This window comes from Cydia splendana, chromosome 1 (assembly GCF_910591565.1).
Source record: "Cydia splendana chromosome 1, ilCydSple1.2, whole genome shotgun sequence".
NCBI lineage: Eukaryota > Metazoa > Arthropoda > Insecta > Lepidoptera > Tortricidae > Cydia > Cydia splendana.
The window spans coordinates 2,445,839-2,461,566 of NC_085960.1; the positions used below are offsets into that span (position 1 = coordinate 2,445,839).

Sequence of the window (15,728 nt, forward strand, 5' to 3'; positions counted from 1 at the left end):
GAGAATTTGGTTAAATCTAAACGTGTAAGTAAATGCACTAATTATATACAGAAATTTTACACAATTTTTTATTGGACTGTGCTGAATTTTAATATTTTAACTTTCTTTATTTTTGTCTCGAACTATGGTGGATATATGTCGGAATCTCAGAATATTGTCATCTTTGATATAGGTACCTAATTATGCCTAATCCTAGAATCGATTGGCATCAAACTCAAAATCGTTGCACTTAATAAAACACTCGCGTTTTGTACACATTCAATGAAATTTAATCGCGTTATACCCGTTAATGACATTAATTATTGCACCTAATCACCTATTAACCCCACAATTTCTCTGCTTTGCCTGAAGGTTGACTGGCAGAGAATGCCTTAATGCATTAAGCCCGCATTTTGTACCCTAAGGTTTTCTTTTGTACAATAAAGTAAACAAATAAATAAATAAGACACCTACACGATATTTTTAGTAACAATAAAAGATACCTAGAGTTAGACCAAGAAAAGTCTGCAACGATTTTGATAGCACCATGGTATAATAATATACTCCGCCTGGTACTCCACTCCCGTCTTTTCTAGGTCACCTAACTGACACAAGCCTACGTCATCATGCGACAGCGCTATATGATAATATGCGATAGCGCTATATATAGCGGCTATGTTATTGTGACGTAGGCCTGTGTCACTCTGGGAATAGAAGGCCATGTTTTATTAGACTATGGATAGCACCACACTCAGTAGGTACAAATGTTATTTTAAACGTCAAACTTCTATGAAATTACGACTTTTCTTGGTCTAACCTTAATACCTACCTATATAAAAATTTCACCACTACTTTTAAATACACTACATTTGACTTTTCTCGGTGCTAATTCTTCGCAAGACCCAAACGAAGCCACCTGCATATCACCCGTGCCACTTACGTCTCCCCACCCTTTCCCCCCTTCCTGTTAGACAGGGACGGAAGACGCAGGTGCGTTGCGTAAGAAGTAATAAAATTTATTAACCGTATTTTGTTTTTTATTTCGTTAAGGTGCTAAGTTTATGGGGGCATTTTGTGAGTTCAAATGTGTATCTTATTTCCGTGGGCGTAATTTTAACCCTTTGAAAGTCAATGACGGTTACAATGTTTGTCACAAGCATTCATTTAATTTAAACGTTTTGTATTTGCAAGAGCCTGTTTTATTTTTCAACTACGAAGGACCCTACCTAAGGACCCTAAGGTCAATGTGGCTAATTCCGTCATAAGGATATTCCGTCCACGAGCGTATATTTCTTTGATTTTCAATCGTAGGAAAAAAAAACATGCTTTTGATTGCTGAAACTAAAAGCAATCGTTGCTTTGTCGATGAAATTATTAATTTTGTTCGTAGTTCGAGAAAAACGCTAGTAGACGGAGTAGTCCCTATGACGGAATTAGCCACATTGACCTTATAGGTATAGTGCTAACTCCATACATCAGTTTTCTTAACAAAACGCGGGTTATTTCGTAGTGTAGTCGACATCTAGCGTCAAGTAGTGGATTTACCTACCAGTAAGTAGTAGGTAAGTACCACTATTTCACACTAGATGTTTACGAGTATTGCGACTGACGAAAAATGTATTGCTAAAACAATTTACAACTAACATTACAATTAGAATTGAAAATAGAGTTCCAGTTATAATACTACCTAGGGTGGTATTCCACCTATCCAATTTCTTTGTCCAATGTGTATTGCGTCTCACTCTCTCATTAAGCAAAATGTGAGTTGCAATACACATTCGATAAAGAAATTGGATAGGTGAATACCACTCTTAGCTGAAAATTGTTGAGCATTAGACTTTTCGTTCGTCGCGACATCTATCACTAGCAGTACCTACTGATAAATCGGCTAACAAAATTTTGGTGGTAACTACTGGGAAAAAAAAAACTTTTACCAGTGGTAAGTACTGGGATAATACCACCAACTCGGTTTGGTGGTAACTACTGGGATTTTTTATGTAATTCCAGATAAAGGAATTTCTGTTGGAATTTCAGATAATGCCCTTACTGCACTTGAGGCATAAGGAGCCTTCTGTGGTGGAAATCCACATTTTTATAGATCCTACCCAATAAACAATTTGTGGTTCTATAGTAGTCGATAGAACGTTTCCCAAATACCACCTAAGGTCCTATAAAAGACCTAAGAAGATTGTATAAAGCCGAAATGGCGCATCTTATGTGCCATTCAGTGATATAGTAGACCTGTAGCAGTGTCAGTCGTGACGTTTTAGGTCTATAAAAGTGATGTGATGATCACTTTTGTCCTAATTTGTTGTCAGTAACGCCATTATAGTGTTAATTTATACTATAGTAGCATTTGAGATTCCATTAAGTATAGTGCTTGTTTTATACTATAGTAGTATTTGAAATTCTATTATAGTGCTTTTTTATACTATTGTAGAATTCATAGTTCCTTTACTACGAAATTTGCTATCAAGTTTTCCATCAACTGTTGTGAGTGGTTTTGTTGTGTGTTTACTTCACAAAAACGGTACTAAGTAAAATGGTGATAAATAAAGACGTTATATTAATATGCGCCATTTAGATGTCGAATAATTCGGTCCTTAGTGCAAAAAGTATATGGGACGGAAGTTTTACCGTTAGAATAGTATTAGGTTAATGAGGAATTTTAAATGCCCCCTCGATTTATCTATGTTTTTAATAAAATATTTTAATAAAATATTATGATATTCACCATAGTTACTACTATACAGCCAAGAAGTAAATCCGACGCTTTTATAGGCTAACTATAGAACTTTCGACGAAATATTCACCGCCATCATGATTAAAATTAGGGTTCCAAAAGAATTTTGCTGTGACCCAGTTGCACCTACAAACTCTTTAGAAAGATATAGGATTTTTTTTAATTTAGATGTAGTCATTACTGTTGTTTCCTTTTTCAATGTGATTGGTAAAAAAAATGTGCTAATAATGGATGTCGATAAATATCTAAACCGTCACGATTTTATGCTTGTATTAAATCATTGATGATAAATCTCACCTACAATCAATAATATCACTGGGGTCTTTTTTATCAATTCATTAAAATATAAAAATATTTTGTACGGAACCACATTATGTGGCTTAGGCCTGAACTTATATAAGCAAGATATAAGTAGCCATTACAGATCAAATTGATCATTTACAAGTAGTCGTTTTCTACCTTTATGTATCTAACTCGGTTTATAAAAGACATAAAAACTCAGCTATAACGCTGTTGTCTTTTAAAAGAAAAAACAAAACCACTATACAACAGTTTTGTGATATAAAGAGTCATTGTGACGTTTACAGCGATGAGATATAATAGGGATTTAAAAACTACTAAAGCGCTTTTTAACGCTATAAATATGTCCCAAAAACGCTACTATAGAGCAAAACAGTTCTATAATAGTGTTCATATGACTACTAAAGTATTATGTACTATAGCAGTGATCTCTAAAGCTACTATATCCTATAATAGTAGTAGTAGTAGTAAACTCTTTATTGTACAAAAAGACATATCAAAAATAACATACAATTAGTAAGAAGTACAAAGGCGAACTTATCCCTTTGAGGGATCTCTTCCAGTTAACCTTTGAGTATCGTTGTATAGTTGGGTTTTTGTCACTGTTTAAACACAAAACTATAGCGGCTTGCAGGGAACCTTAATAGCGCAAACTACTAAAGTATTATGTACTATAGCAGTGATCTCTAAAGCCACTATATCCTAAAATAGTTGTATAGTTGGGTTTTTGTCACTGTTAAAACACAAAACTATAGCGGCTTGGCAGGGACCTATTATACAGTAATATTGCTCTATAGTGATTATATTTGAACCTGTTATAGTACACGCCTGTAACGGCTCTATAAAATGATGAAGTAAACCTTTACATCAATTGCTTATAGAATATATTAGCTGTATAAGCCTATAGAGCAAAAAGGTGTTGCCAAGCGCTTTTATACGACAGGTGGTCATCTCTGAAACCTTAATACGACGTCTATACAAGCTTTTGGCGATAAAAACTAAAATTATAGGACTAAAATGTTACTTGGGTATGGTTGGATGGAAGATACACTAAAGTGAAACAATAATTTCTCATGCCAATTTCGCTTTATAATAAATAAAAACCAAATAATAAAAACAAGACGAGCTTGTCTCCTCTAAAGTTACAAAATTTCATAATATTCATTAAATAACAATACTTAGCCTTTATTATATTTACAAAATAAATAAGTTATTGACTTGCTTTAAATAACGTTATAAATGTTATAATGCTTATTACTCGTAATATGAAAAAAAAAATCTTGAAAGTAACTGGAACAAAACCAAGATTATCATTATCACCTACCGCTGTAAGAAGTTATTGTTACAATATTTGGCTAAATATGTTAGATACAATTATTATTGGCAAATGTCAGTGGCAGAAGCTAAGAGGACCCAGGTGTTCTAATTTAGAACACAACCTATTAGAACTTCTAAATGATATACACACGCTCACTATTTCTCAACTTTAATGTTGTGTTTGTGTTCCGCCATCTTGGAATTGTCCACCATCTTTCATGAACCACGCTACCACAGAGTTAACAGTTGTGTTGTATAGCAGCGTCTTTTCGTTCAGGATTCGAATGCCTCGTAAGATGTCATAACATGGGCATTTTTATTATTTTATAACTTTGTTACATAGAATAAACACACAAAAACCGCAACTTAACTTCTTTATCTCGCATTTTCGACACCGAGATTCACATATCTCCTAGTAGTCCTCATTCTACCGGCTGCTACACTGTCAAACACCCACTTGGAGCTCACTTCGCCCTCCCCATTCCCCACGCAAACGTCAAAGTCAGCTGTTTGCGTTCCGCCATCTTGTAAACCGCCGCCATTTTGTACAACACCACCACAGAGTGTTAACAGTTGTTGTGCTGCGTCTTTTTGCTCAGTGTGAGGGGATACACGGACTCGCATGCCTCGGAAAATGTCGTAAGCGTAGTCGGAGCATGTTCGGCCGAGAGCGGAGCGTTCCACGCGAGCTTTCTGGAAAGAATATTTGACTGATTAGCAGAGATCGGCGGGGGTGAGCTGTACCTTATAATTTGACATGTCTTACGTCACATTATAAGGCAAATAGCTCACCCCCGCCGATCTTTGTTGGTTAGGTAATGTATGGGTATCATCAAAAGGATGGAATCTGAGTGCGTCTTGCTAGAGACCAGAGACCACAGACAAGACATCCTCCAGACTGAGCATAGTAGCTCTACCCCCTCTGCCACAAATACGGTAGTATTACTCCATTATCGAGTCGAAAGTGTCTTTGTGTGACGTCCGTGTCTTTGAACGACCAATCACGGCACGGGACCTCGCTCACCTCGTCCCCCGCACCTCCGGATTGAAAGTCGCACGCTCTTACCGCCAGGCCACCAGCGCTCGACACGTACATATATGAAATAAACTTCGACACATACATATATAAAATAAAATAAAAATTACCTGTGAAATCTTCCTCAAATGCGACAACTCGTACCCATGATGGTGCAACCATTTCTTCACCTCCACCGAATCCGTCACCCATTGCGAGTACACCACCCTACACCCCCTCGCCGCACCTAGTAACGCATTCAAAGTACGCGCCTTTTCCACCCCGCACCTCTGACTCATACTCGGTATTCCATACCTAGTATTAGTACTTGGTATTTCAGACCTAGTATCTGTACTTGGTATTTCTGACCTACTATTTGTACTAGGAATGTCTGACCTAGTATTTGTACTTGGTATTAGACACCTAGTATTTGTTGTTTTGGAACAGTGACTTTGGTCTAGCGGTTGTACGCCGGTGTGGTCGTTTCGGTCGGAGACGCAAGAGCCTAGTACAACGTGGGTGGTGCGGGGGTTGACTTGTTTCTGGACTCGTCCGTTGAGAGATTTGATGGCGGTTTGTGTGGCTTGACGCTCGGTGCGTGACATTCCTGTCAGTACCTGAAAATAGCATAGCATAAGCAACTAAGTAAGTGATGGATTTCATTCATAATGTGCCCATGCAATTTTGCTGTTCGCTACTATGGTCCAAACGGGGCAGTGAGAGAACATCAACTATAAGATACAGAAATCTGTCCTTAGGAGTCACGCCCACCACAGCTTTTAGAAAATCGAATTTAAACTGTAGATTAAGCTAATTTTACGGTTTAGTTCACGTGCTTTTAGTCACATACCATGCTCGCCGCCTGTCTAAATAAAATAAAAATCTCAAAGCTCTATCCTGGGAGAGATTTAGAGATTTATCTGATGATACCTCTACACTCTTACAGTACTTACAATTCTTGGAGCCTCGGTCTGAGACAATATCTGATGCGTGATTGTTTTGGCCGGTGTGGCAGGCTGGCAGCCCAGCTTGCGCCGCGCCATACGATCGGCGCGGGCGAGATTTTCACACTCATCGAGAGTTAGTTTTAAAGCGAGCTTCACAAAATAAGTAGAAACTACTGTTTCGGCTCCGGAAAGAGTTGATTTGAAACTAACTTGTGATCCATACTCGAGCGATTCTCAAAAAGTTTGTACATTTAACATTCCTTTTTTGTTACCAGATTTCCTTACACATTTGGTAACAAAAAAGGAATGTTTCTTAGAAACTTTCTGGGACATTTTGGGAAATGTGATAGAAGTTGTTCAGCTTCATGTACTTTACCAGCATACCAATTTTTATAGAAATCTAAGATGTGATCGAAATGTACAAACTTTTTGAGATTTGCTCACTTTCTAGCTTCTTTTCGACAGCTAGAAATACTTATACTTACAATTCTTGGAGCCTCGGTCTGAGACAATATCTGCTGCGTGATGGTTTTGGCCGGCGTGTGTGTGGTGTTGCCCAGCATGCGCCGCGCCATGCGTTCGGCGCGGGCGAGATCTTTACGCTCGCGGAGAGTTAGTTTCGACGGGGTGCGCTTTGGGACGGCGGGGGTGTCTGGAATTAGCACAAAATAAATATAAACAGTTATTAAAAAGTTTCACCTGGAGGATCCGGAAACATCCCGAGACAGAGCAGTTAGTGGCCGAACCCAATATCATCGGATCGGCGAAACGAAAGCCCACAGACTTCGCTGGTTCGGTCACCTATTAAGAATGGGAGATCGGGCTGTCAAGAGGGCGTTCTTGGGACGACCGACTGGTAGCCGTCCGGTGGGTCGGCCCATGTATCGCTGGGAAGACAGTGTGACGGCGGATCTGCTTCAGCTTCGCGTCAGTAACTGGCAGGAAGTTGCGCAGGATCGGGACAGGTGGCACGCTCTCGTTTCGGAGGCCAAGATTCTCTTTGGATCGCTAAGGCAACTTTTTAATAACTAATTATAGTTATTAAAAAGTTTAACACGTAATATTACTAAAAATATACAGGGACAGGACAGTTTTACATACATCAGGCTAGCTCCAAACTAAACAAAATATATGTATACTATACTATAGGTAACCGACGACGATATACATAGCATAATAGATAGCCTACATAATACATAGGTAAAGCACATCGATAACTCAGGAATAAATATTCGCTATAGACATAAATAAATGCATTTACCGGAAAGTACCCTATATTGAATCATTTTACCTTCGAGCAACACGGAAGGGAGGCGGCATTCGCACTATTTCCCCTCTGCCGAGGTACAAGATTAGCGCGTCAATCTAATCTAGCGCGGGTAATAAAACTAGTTGCACTTGGATTTTTCACTAGACCGAGTCCAGACGCGCGCGTGAACACTGCTGCACAAAAATTCCTGGTTGCTCGGTTTTTTGTTATAAAAAGAGGTCGGGGACATCAAATTTACAAAAAGAAAGTGTTACATTTCACATGTAATATTTTTTTTACATATCATACGTTTAATTACATTCAAACACAATTATTATATTTTAGTCTCATGTAATTGTTGGATTTATCGATTTTGCTCGCTCAGTATAAATTGCGGATCGGTCGAGCGACAAATCCGACTTCTCATCTCTCAGAATACAATAACATACTTCAACGAAAATGTGTTAGTGTGCGTGTTGTGACACTTGTCACTCGTCCGTACACAAATAGAGATCGAGGTTTGCAAGATTTGTCTTTGACGTGTGTCATTTTCTATGTATTTGTGTCGTCATTACAGATTGGATTCTGTATGTAAGTGTGTGAGAAGTGCGACTGTGTGCACCTTTCCCCCCGCGAAAAATGGCAGAAAGATTTGTACGGTGAGATATCGCTTGGGCCCCTCCCTTCCGATGTGTCGGAAGCCGGTGTTGCTCGAAGAATTTTACGGTTTAGACTCACTTGTTTTAAGTCACTCGCGCGTCTCACGTTTAGTATGTCTCGCAACAGTTTAAATTCGATTAAGTACCCCTAAGTAAGTAGTAGATTAAGTTTTTATTTTCAAACCCCCTTATTCATAAACGCGCACAAACCTCAATTAGCTAATAATCGTTTGTCCTTATTTGTCATTTTGACTTATGTGTTTGTAAGAAAGGGATAAAACATAATTTAACTAAATCAGATCCGTAAAGTTTTATGAATAAGGGGGGTAAGAGTTTTCCTTACCATCGTCATCATCAGTCAGGTCCTGCGCCTCCTTCTGCGTGAACAGTTTCCGCCGCGACTTGGGCGGCTGCGCCGGCGTCTCGGCCGCCATCTTTGCTGCCCCGCCGCGGGGCAACGTGTTCACACGGATTGTCGGGTCTGGAATATTACGACAAAAATATGAACACAAGAGAATATACCGTTGACACAGACCAGGGACCGGTCCGGTATAGGTTCTAAAACAATAAAGGCCTGTGCACACCGGCTTGCGTAATGCGTGACGTGCACGTGTGCGTGCGCTAAAATGTTGGAGCCGCACACGCACACGTCACGCAAGCGGTGTGCCGTCTCTCATAAGAATCTGTATACTACAACGCCGCACGCGCACGTACACGTCACGCACACGCAAGTCCCGCCGAGTTTCCTTGCGTCTTTCGTGAAGGTTAGGTTAGATTATTAAATTGTAAAACGGGACTTAATCGCGTATTTAAGTTTTAAAATTTATCTCCGACGTTTCGAGGACGGGACGGCGTTGTCTCTGTGGTCTCAGAGAAGCCTGGCTAAAGTTGACATCAACATCTAGCCGCGCGAGTTTTTCGAACTACCCGCACTTGGTCTTGTTTATCAACCTGAGCGTTTTGTGCACTAGGGATGTAAGGGATGATACTTTGTCGACACACAACTCCAGCTGGTTTGGAGGCGGGTCATTGCATTTTACGCCATGGCAATTCGGCGCTTGATCTCTGGGATTCAACTTCTAACACTGTTAATTTGTCAACCCAGGTATATTAGCTGGTCACTCTATCTATACTGGGTCAAGCAAATCTTGTCAGTAGAAAAAGGCGCGAAATTCAAATTTTCTATGAGACGATATCCCTTCGCGCCTAAATTTTTCAAATTTGCCGCCTTTTTCTACTGACAAGATCTGCTTGACCATCTATAGCTTCTTAGGCTAGCTTAGTCCGACTATAATTACCTGTGCTGTCCTTGGAGCGCTCATGCGACGTGTCCTTGTCGGTAGACGTGTCCCGATCCGTAGACGTGTCTGCTGTAGTATCGTGCTCCGTTTCACTCGATATCCTTAGTCTTTGCTCTTTGGGGTTGTTTGGTTCCTTGTTGAGTAGGTCTGCTAAAGGGATATTCTCTGCTTCGGCTCGTTTCTGAAATGATAATGGATTTATGTGAATCAGTGTAATATTGAGTTATGGTAAATTACGAGATTGAATTTTATATGATCTGCTGGCATCTTTCATAACACTTTATTTATTCGTTTGGCATTTACTGAGTCGCTAATTATCAATTACAATATTTACAATACGATATCTAAATTCTTCACGCATTGGGCAGCGTAAAGAATTTAGATATCGGCCTCTCCGATAAATTTCCCTATCGGGCAACTATGTATAGAATAATGTGGTGTATAGTCTAGTTGGGGCCCCGCAGTCGCATGCTGGTGAGTCTCACCAACCACACTTAAACAGGTAGTCCGCACAGCGTAACACTACGTCTACTAGAAGCGCAGGCCTCCACCAACAGCGGAGATACTATTTGACAGACTAACGCGGGTTTCAGATACCTGGTTTTCTTAGATCATAATGTAATAGTAACCATATAAAGATACATACCAGCATGATCCTTAATGCTCGAGGAGAGGGTAGATCACTAGGCCTCGCAGCAGCAGGAAAGGCAGCTTCGGTGACCCGACGTCCACAAGAGGCACAGGCCTCCACCCACAGCGGTGATACCAGACGACAGGCCAAGGCGCGGGCTTTGGCGCGAGTATCGCGGCAACCACCTTCAAATATTAGTTACTACATTAAATTGATTAAAGTTAAATCACTCAAATGGAGGTGGACAGGACATATGATCAGAGGCAAAGAGAAATGGAGCAAGAGAATTATATGGAGAATTATATCCTGAAAGATAGAAAAAGAAAACAAGCACCACCAAAAATGAGATGGGAAGACGAAATTGTAAAATTCGCAGGGAGACAGTGCACTAGACTGGCGAGAGACAGGGAAAAATGGAAATGGATGGAAGAGGCCTTTGCCAAACGGCATACAGACCAAACCGATGTTGTCTGAAATAGTAATAAGTTAAATTATATATTTTGATAAGTTATGTACAATCATAAGTAAACTCTTAAACTGTAAAATTTGTCTGAATAAAAGGCTTATATTATTATATTATTATTATTCTCCTTATTTATTTCTCCTCTTTAGTTAGGTTATTTATAATAATTATTTGTATGTCTTTCCCATCACGGAACAATGGTGTTCCGGACCTTTGGGAGGCGTGCGCGGAGCCGAAGCCAACACGTAGAGGCCCTTTTGACACTTTAATGAAATGTAAGGGGTACACCGAGCGGAGGCTGCCCTTGCCCGTGTCATGGGACGCACGCAGAGGCAGCACCCGCCAGGGTGTAAGGACTATTGAGAGTTGATGGAATCTAAAATGAACTAGGTTATTGGGTGAAAGCGATGGACTAAGAATTGAGCTATGGGGTAAAAAACCGGACGCCTGCCTAATAAAACGGTATGCAATTTTATATCCGGCAGACGGTGACTCGCCCTCACAAGATGGGCCCCCACAAAAAGCGACATCTAGGATGGCTCAAGGGCAACACCGGTGTGAGCGGCTCAGGGGTGTCGAGAGGTGTGCGCCGCTTTCTACCCAGTGGCTGTTAACAGCCACTGTGCCAACTCGCGTCTTATGCATATTTCACTTCCACCCCTGGAGCTTATAGCTCTAACGACTCCACTCTGGCCGGCCGGCTAAGGCAAGCCAGAGGCAGAGAATCCTGTCCCACCCACCCTCCTTGCGGGTAACAGAACTCTCCAGGAGCACTCGGGTACGTGAGGTCGCTAATCCCCAACAGCTCGCCACAAGCTGCCCTGCGTTGACTGATTGCACTGGTAAAACCAGCGGGCGATGGGGTCGTCACATCCCTACGCCTACTTACATCCCTACGCCTACTTAATAATTATTATTACATTAAATTGATGGATTTAAAATAAGAGTGTTAGTTTGCCCTTATAAAACTGTGGATTCCGGAGGTATTCCATGTAAAACATGCCATTTGGTAAGGCCGCCATTTGTAAATGTACATAGTTGTATTTGTGTATTCATGTTCAAAGTGTTTAAACTTCTATGCCTTTTTGATAATTCTATTAACATTTACCTGTGCTTTGAAACGACAATGGCGATTAAATGAGTGACACCTTGTTATAAAATTTTACCAAAATATTACCTTAATAAAGTTGCTCTTAAACATTATTTTTACTTATATTATAATACTCTTTTCATCCATCTATTTTATTAATCACTTGGAGCACCCAACTTTAATTCAACAACTCAAAATTTCATTTTCTTACACTTTGAAGTTAGATGTCAAGTTTGATATAAAACCAGTGTTGGCCGAAAGTTAATCCAAATTGAAAATGCTGGCCATTAACCATTATAAATTGAACCGTAAACTGTAATCGTCCATTACGGTTTAAGGTTCAATTTATAATGGTTAATGGCCAACATTTTCAATTCGCATTAACTTTCGGCCAACACTGTATAAAACCATAGCTAATTATTATTGTAACAAAGAAGGTTGCAAGTTCTATATGACCATAAGCTCATTTAAGCAGTCAATACAATAGTAGATTGTACAACAAGGGCATAAAGTGACCTATTTTTACCCGAGGCAATCTTTTGGTCTGAGCGAAGTGAAGACCAAAATAGTAGACGAGGGTAAAAATGGACATTTATGCCCTTGTTGTACACTCTGCTTTTCACTTCGATTGCGAGGAAAATATACAAAAAATGAAATATTTTAGGTTATTTTAACGTATTTATTCAAGACTAAAGAAAATTGTTCTTGGGCCGGTCGGAGGCGCGGGGCACGCCGGTCGGGGGCGCGCCGGCAGGGCTGGCAGTTTGACTTTATTGCTAAGTCAATAAGGGTCGTAATAGATGATTTTACTTTATGCTCTAGAGCATAAAATGCGATTTTATGTCGTCTACGCACGACATAAAGGTGCACTTTTTGAGCATGAGAAGTGAAAAAATTATACTTGCCCTGAGTCCACACAAGATGCGTCACAAAGGGGCTCCAAGCCGGCACCACCGTGGCTCCCAGCGCCATCAGAGCAGCCCTAAGAGCCAGTGCCCGAGTCTCCGTCCCCACATCAACTAGCGCCACCACCCCTGCGAGCGCATCCGCGCCCACATCCATGTTCCTATCTGATATTGGTAAATTTGTAATATTTTCATTCCGTTTCTTTAAAACTTTAGGATTCGTTTTGGTTTTAGTGAATTTAACTTTCTGGGCTACGAGCTTGCTGGCGCTTGTCACTGGCTTCTGTTGTTTTCGTATTATTTCTGGGATTCGATTGAGCTGTTTTTTTATCTCCTCGGGGCCTTTCAGCTCGGACCATTCTTCTCTTATCCGAATACGCGCTGCTATGGCTGAACGACGCTGGAAGATGAAATATTAAATAAATATAACTATTTTACACAAATCAACTGTAAATCCAAAAAGTCATGGCAAATAGATTGGTTCTTTAAATATTATAAGATTAGATGTAAAAAAAAAACACGATGTTTTAAATATCTGTTGCTCTAGTTCAGTGTTTTTCAAACATTTCCTAGAGGCAACCCTCTTAGTATGAACAATAAGTTTTGCTTATGTATTGTTTCAATACATAAGGCTGGCAGAGGCTTCTCGACTACCCACAGTTTGAAAACCACTGCTCTAGTTAATAGGTATAGGAATGTAAGGTAAAGCAAGATAATGAGCATGCATTGGCAGTTGAAATAATTCATAATAAATGATATTTCATACATCATATTGTTTCCCTAGCAGCATCCTTGAACCCACACATGCACAGAGCAAAAACTTGCACCAGCAATAGCGTTTTCTCTCTGCAACATGCAAATGTTTGAAATTTTAAAGTTATAATGTAATGAAGCTCCCAAGCCTGAAGAAATACAATATGTTGTATATGTTTGAAAACTTACCAGCCCTGCTGCACTTCTATTGTTCATTGTGATATTTTATTACCTTATTAACCACAAACACACAAGTTATTTTATAGTTCTTTGTAAGTAAAACAAATCAGTCATGTAGTGGAAATTTACATTGAGAAAGTCGTACATAGAAACACTAGCAAATAAACAGTTTTACAGATCCATAGTAATTTAATGATGCACTTCACAGTTCGAGTAAAAACAAATTAATGATATAAGACTAGCAAGTAGAACAAAATGTTTTAGGATTTGTTTCAGACTTTTCAGAGTCAATCTCAATCAAAACAAGCTGACTGGTTACAACTTGTCAGTCAAATGTCAAAAACTCGAAATGTCAAATGTATTTTGTTGCCATGTATAAAATCTGAAACTGGCCTTTAATGGAACTTGCTTACTCACTGGTACTCACGCACGGTTTATGTAGTCGATATATTATATATTATACTACTCTTTGATGTAGTCTACGTATAATATAGTACGTACGGCTGTTATGAGTTGTTATGGATTGTTTATTGTAATGTCCTAAACTGGAAAATAAGGTCAAATTTTATATGAAAAAACACAACGTAATAATATTGGTGTGATCTTGTGACTGGCGTGCCTCAAGGTGGAATTCTATCTCCGCTCCTTTTTTCCACTTTCATTAATTTCATCACACCTGTGGCCTATTTTATAAAGCTACAAGTTACAATTTACAAGCGGAAGTCTCTTTCTAACCCTATGTGTTAGAACGAGACTTCCGCTTGTAAATTGTAACTTGTAGCTTTATAAAATAGGCCACTGGTCTTCGTTGTTCCCACCACCTGTATGCCGATGATCTGCAGCTTTACGACCAGTGTGAAGTGACAAATCTGTCGCGATCCATTGGAAAGCTCAACCTGGACCTGGTGCACATCCAACAGTGGTCCGAGAAGTATGGGCTGTTTGTGAACCCGTCTAAATGCCAAGCCATTGTTATTGGTAGTTCTCGGCAGATTGCCAGTCTGGACCTTGACACGGTTGCCCCAGTAAACTTCAACGGTACACCAATAATACATTTCAGCCTGAGTGTTAAGGACCTAGGCATTTTTCTGGACAGTGTTATGAGCTGGAGAGCACAGGTTTCTGAGGTCAGCCGGAAGGTCATGGGCTCTCTTCATTCTCTTAACAAGCTTAAGCACTTTTTGCCCATTAAGACTAAAGTTCTTTTAATAAACACTCTTATTCTACCTATTATTGATTACGGTGATGTGTGTTATCCGGACCTAACCGAAGAACTTCTTGATAAATTGGATCGCCTTCTCAATAACTGTATTCGGTTCATTATTTGCCTCCGCAAATACGATTATATATATCTCTGCTTTTCGCTCTCAGCTTGGCTGGCTTCCCATCCGTCAACGACGTAGTGTCCGCTTGCTTTGTTCTTTATATTCGGTTCTAAATGATCCACTTTCTCCTGTGTATCTCAAGTCGCTCTTTCAGTTTTATGGTGTTTCTCGCGACCGCCAGCTCCGCTCTTCTGGCAATATGTCTTTGTCCATCCCCCTACCATCGATCTGGGTTCATGTCAAACTCGTTCTGCGTACAGGTGGCGCGCCTTTGGAACGTACTTCCCCTGAATATCAAAAATGCCCCAAATAAATTTGCGTTCAAGAAATCTGTTCGGTCTTTCTTTGCTGTTCGAATGAAAGATTCCTAGTAGTGTTAAATTAGTTTATATAGTTTATTTATTGTATGTATTATGTGTATTAAGTATATTATATTAATTGTATGTAGTATATTATGTAGGTATATATATACAGGGTGGTCCAGAAGTCCGTTAACATTTGAGAAGTCGTTTTGAATAATAAAACATGTGGATAGTATAAAAACGTTTATTTACTATGAAAGTACACAGATTGGGGTTTTACTTTTTAAAAATAACGCTATCTAAATGCAACCCTTTCCTGTCCTGGCATTCAATCAATCCAGATTGGAAATTTTTCATCACTGCCCGCAAAGTGTTCTGAGTAATTGCGAATATTTTCTTTTAATTCTTCTATGGTACTCGGGTTGCTGATATAAACTTTACTTTTGAGATATCCCCATAGATAAAAATCCATTGGGGATAAGTCTGGGCTTCGTGGTGGCCAATTTATGTTACCTCTTTTAGAGATCACTTTTTCTCCAAACAATTCCCGGACGGCGGCAAGAGCATCA

General features: G+C 39.7%; 1 protein-coding gene across 1 annotated transcript; it reads right to left on the reverse strand.

Annotated features, from left to right (window-relative positions):
- Window positions 1-4,134: 4,134 nt before the first annotated feature.
- Window positions 4,135-13,918, reverse strand: LOC134794507 (uncharacterized). The gene is made up of 9 exons (XM_063766321.1): window positions 13,542-13,918; window positions 12,600-12,999; window positions 10,157-10,326; window positions 9,508-9,691; window positions 8,553-8,690; window positions 6,787-6,953; window positions 6,308-6,451; window positions 5,486-5,971; window positions 4,135-5,032 (listed from the first exon to the last, which is right to left on the reverse strand). The coding sequence occupies exons 1-9, from the start codon at window positions 13,566-13,568 to the stop codon at window positions 4,715-4,717; spliced, it is 2,034 nt and encodes a 677-aa protein (XP_063622391.1). The 5' UTR covers window positions 13,569-13,918; the 3' UTR covers window positions 4,135-4,714.
- Between the last annotated feature and the right edge of the window lie 1,810 nt (window positions 13,919-15,728).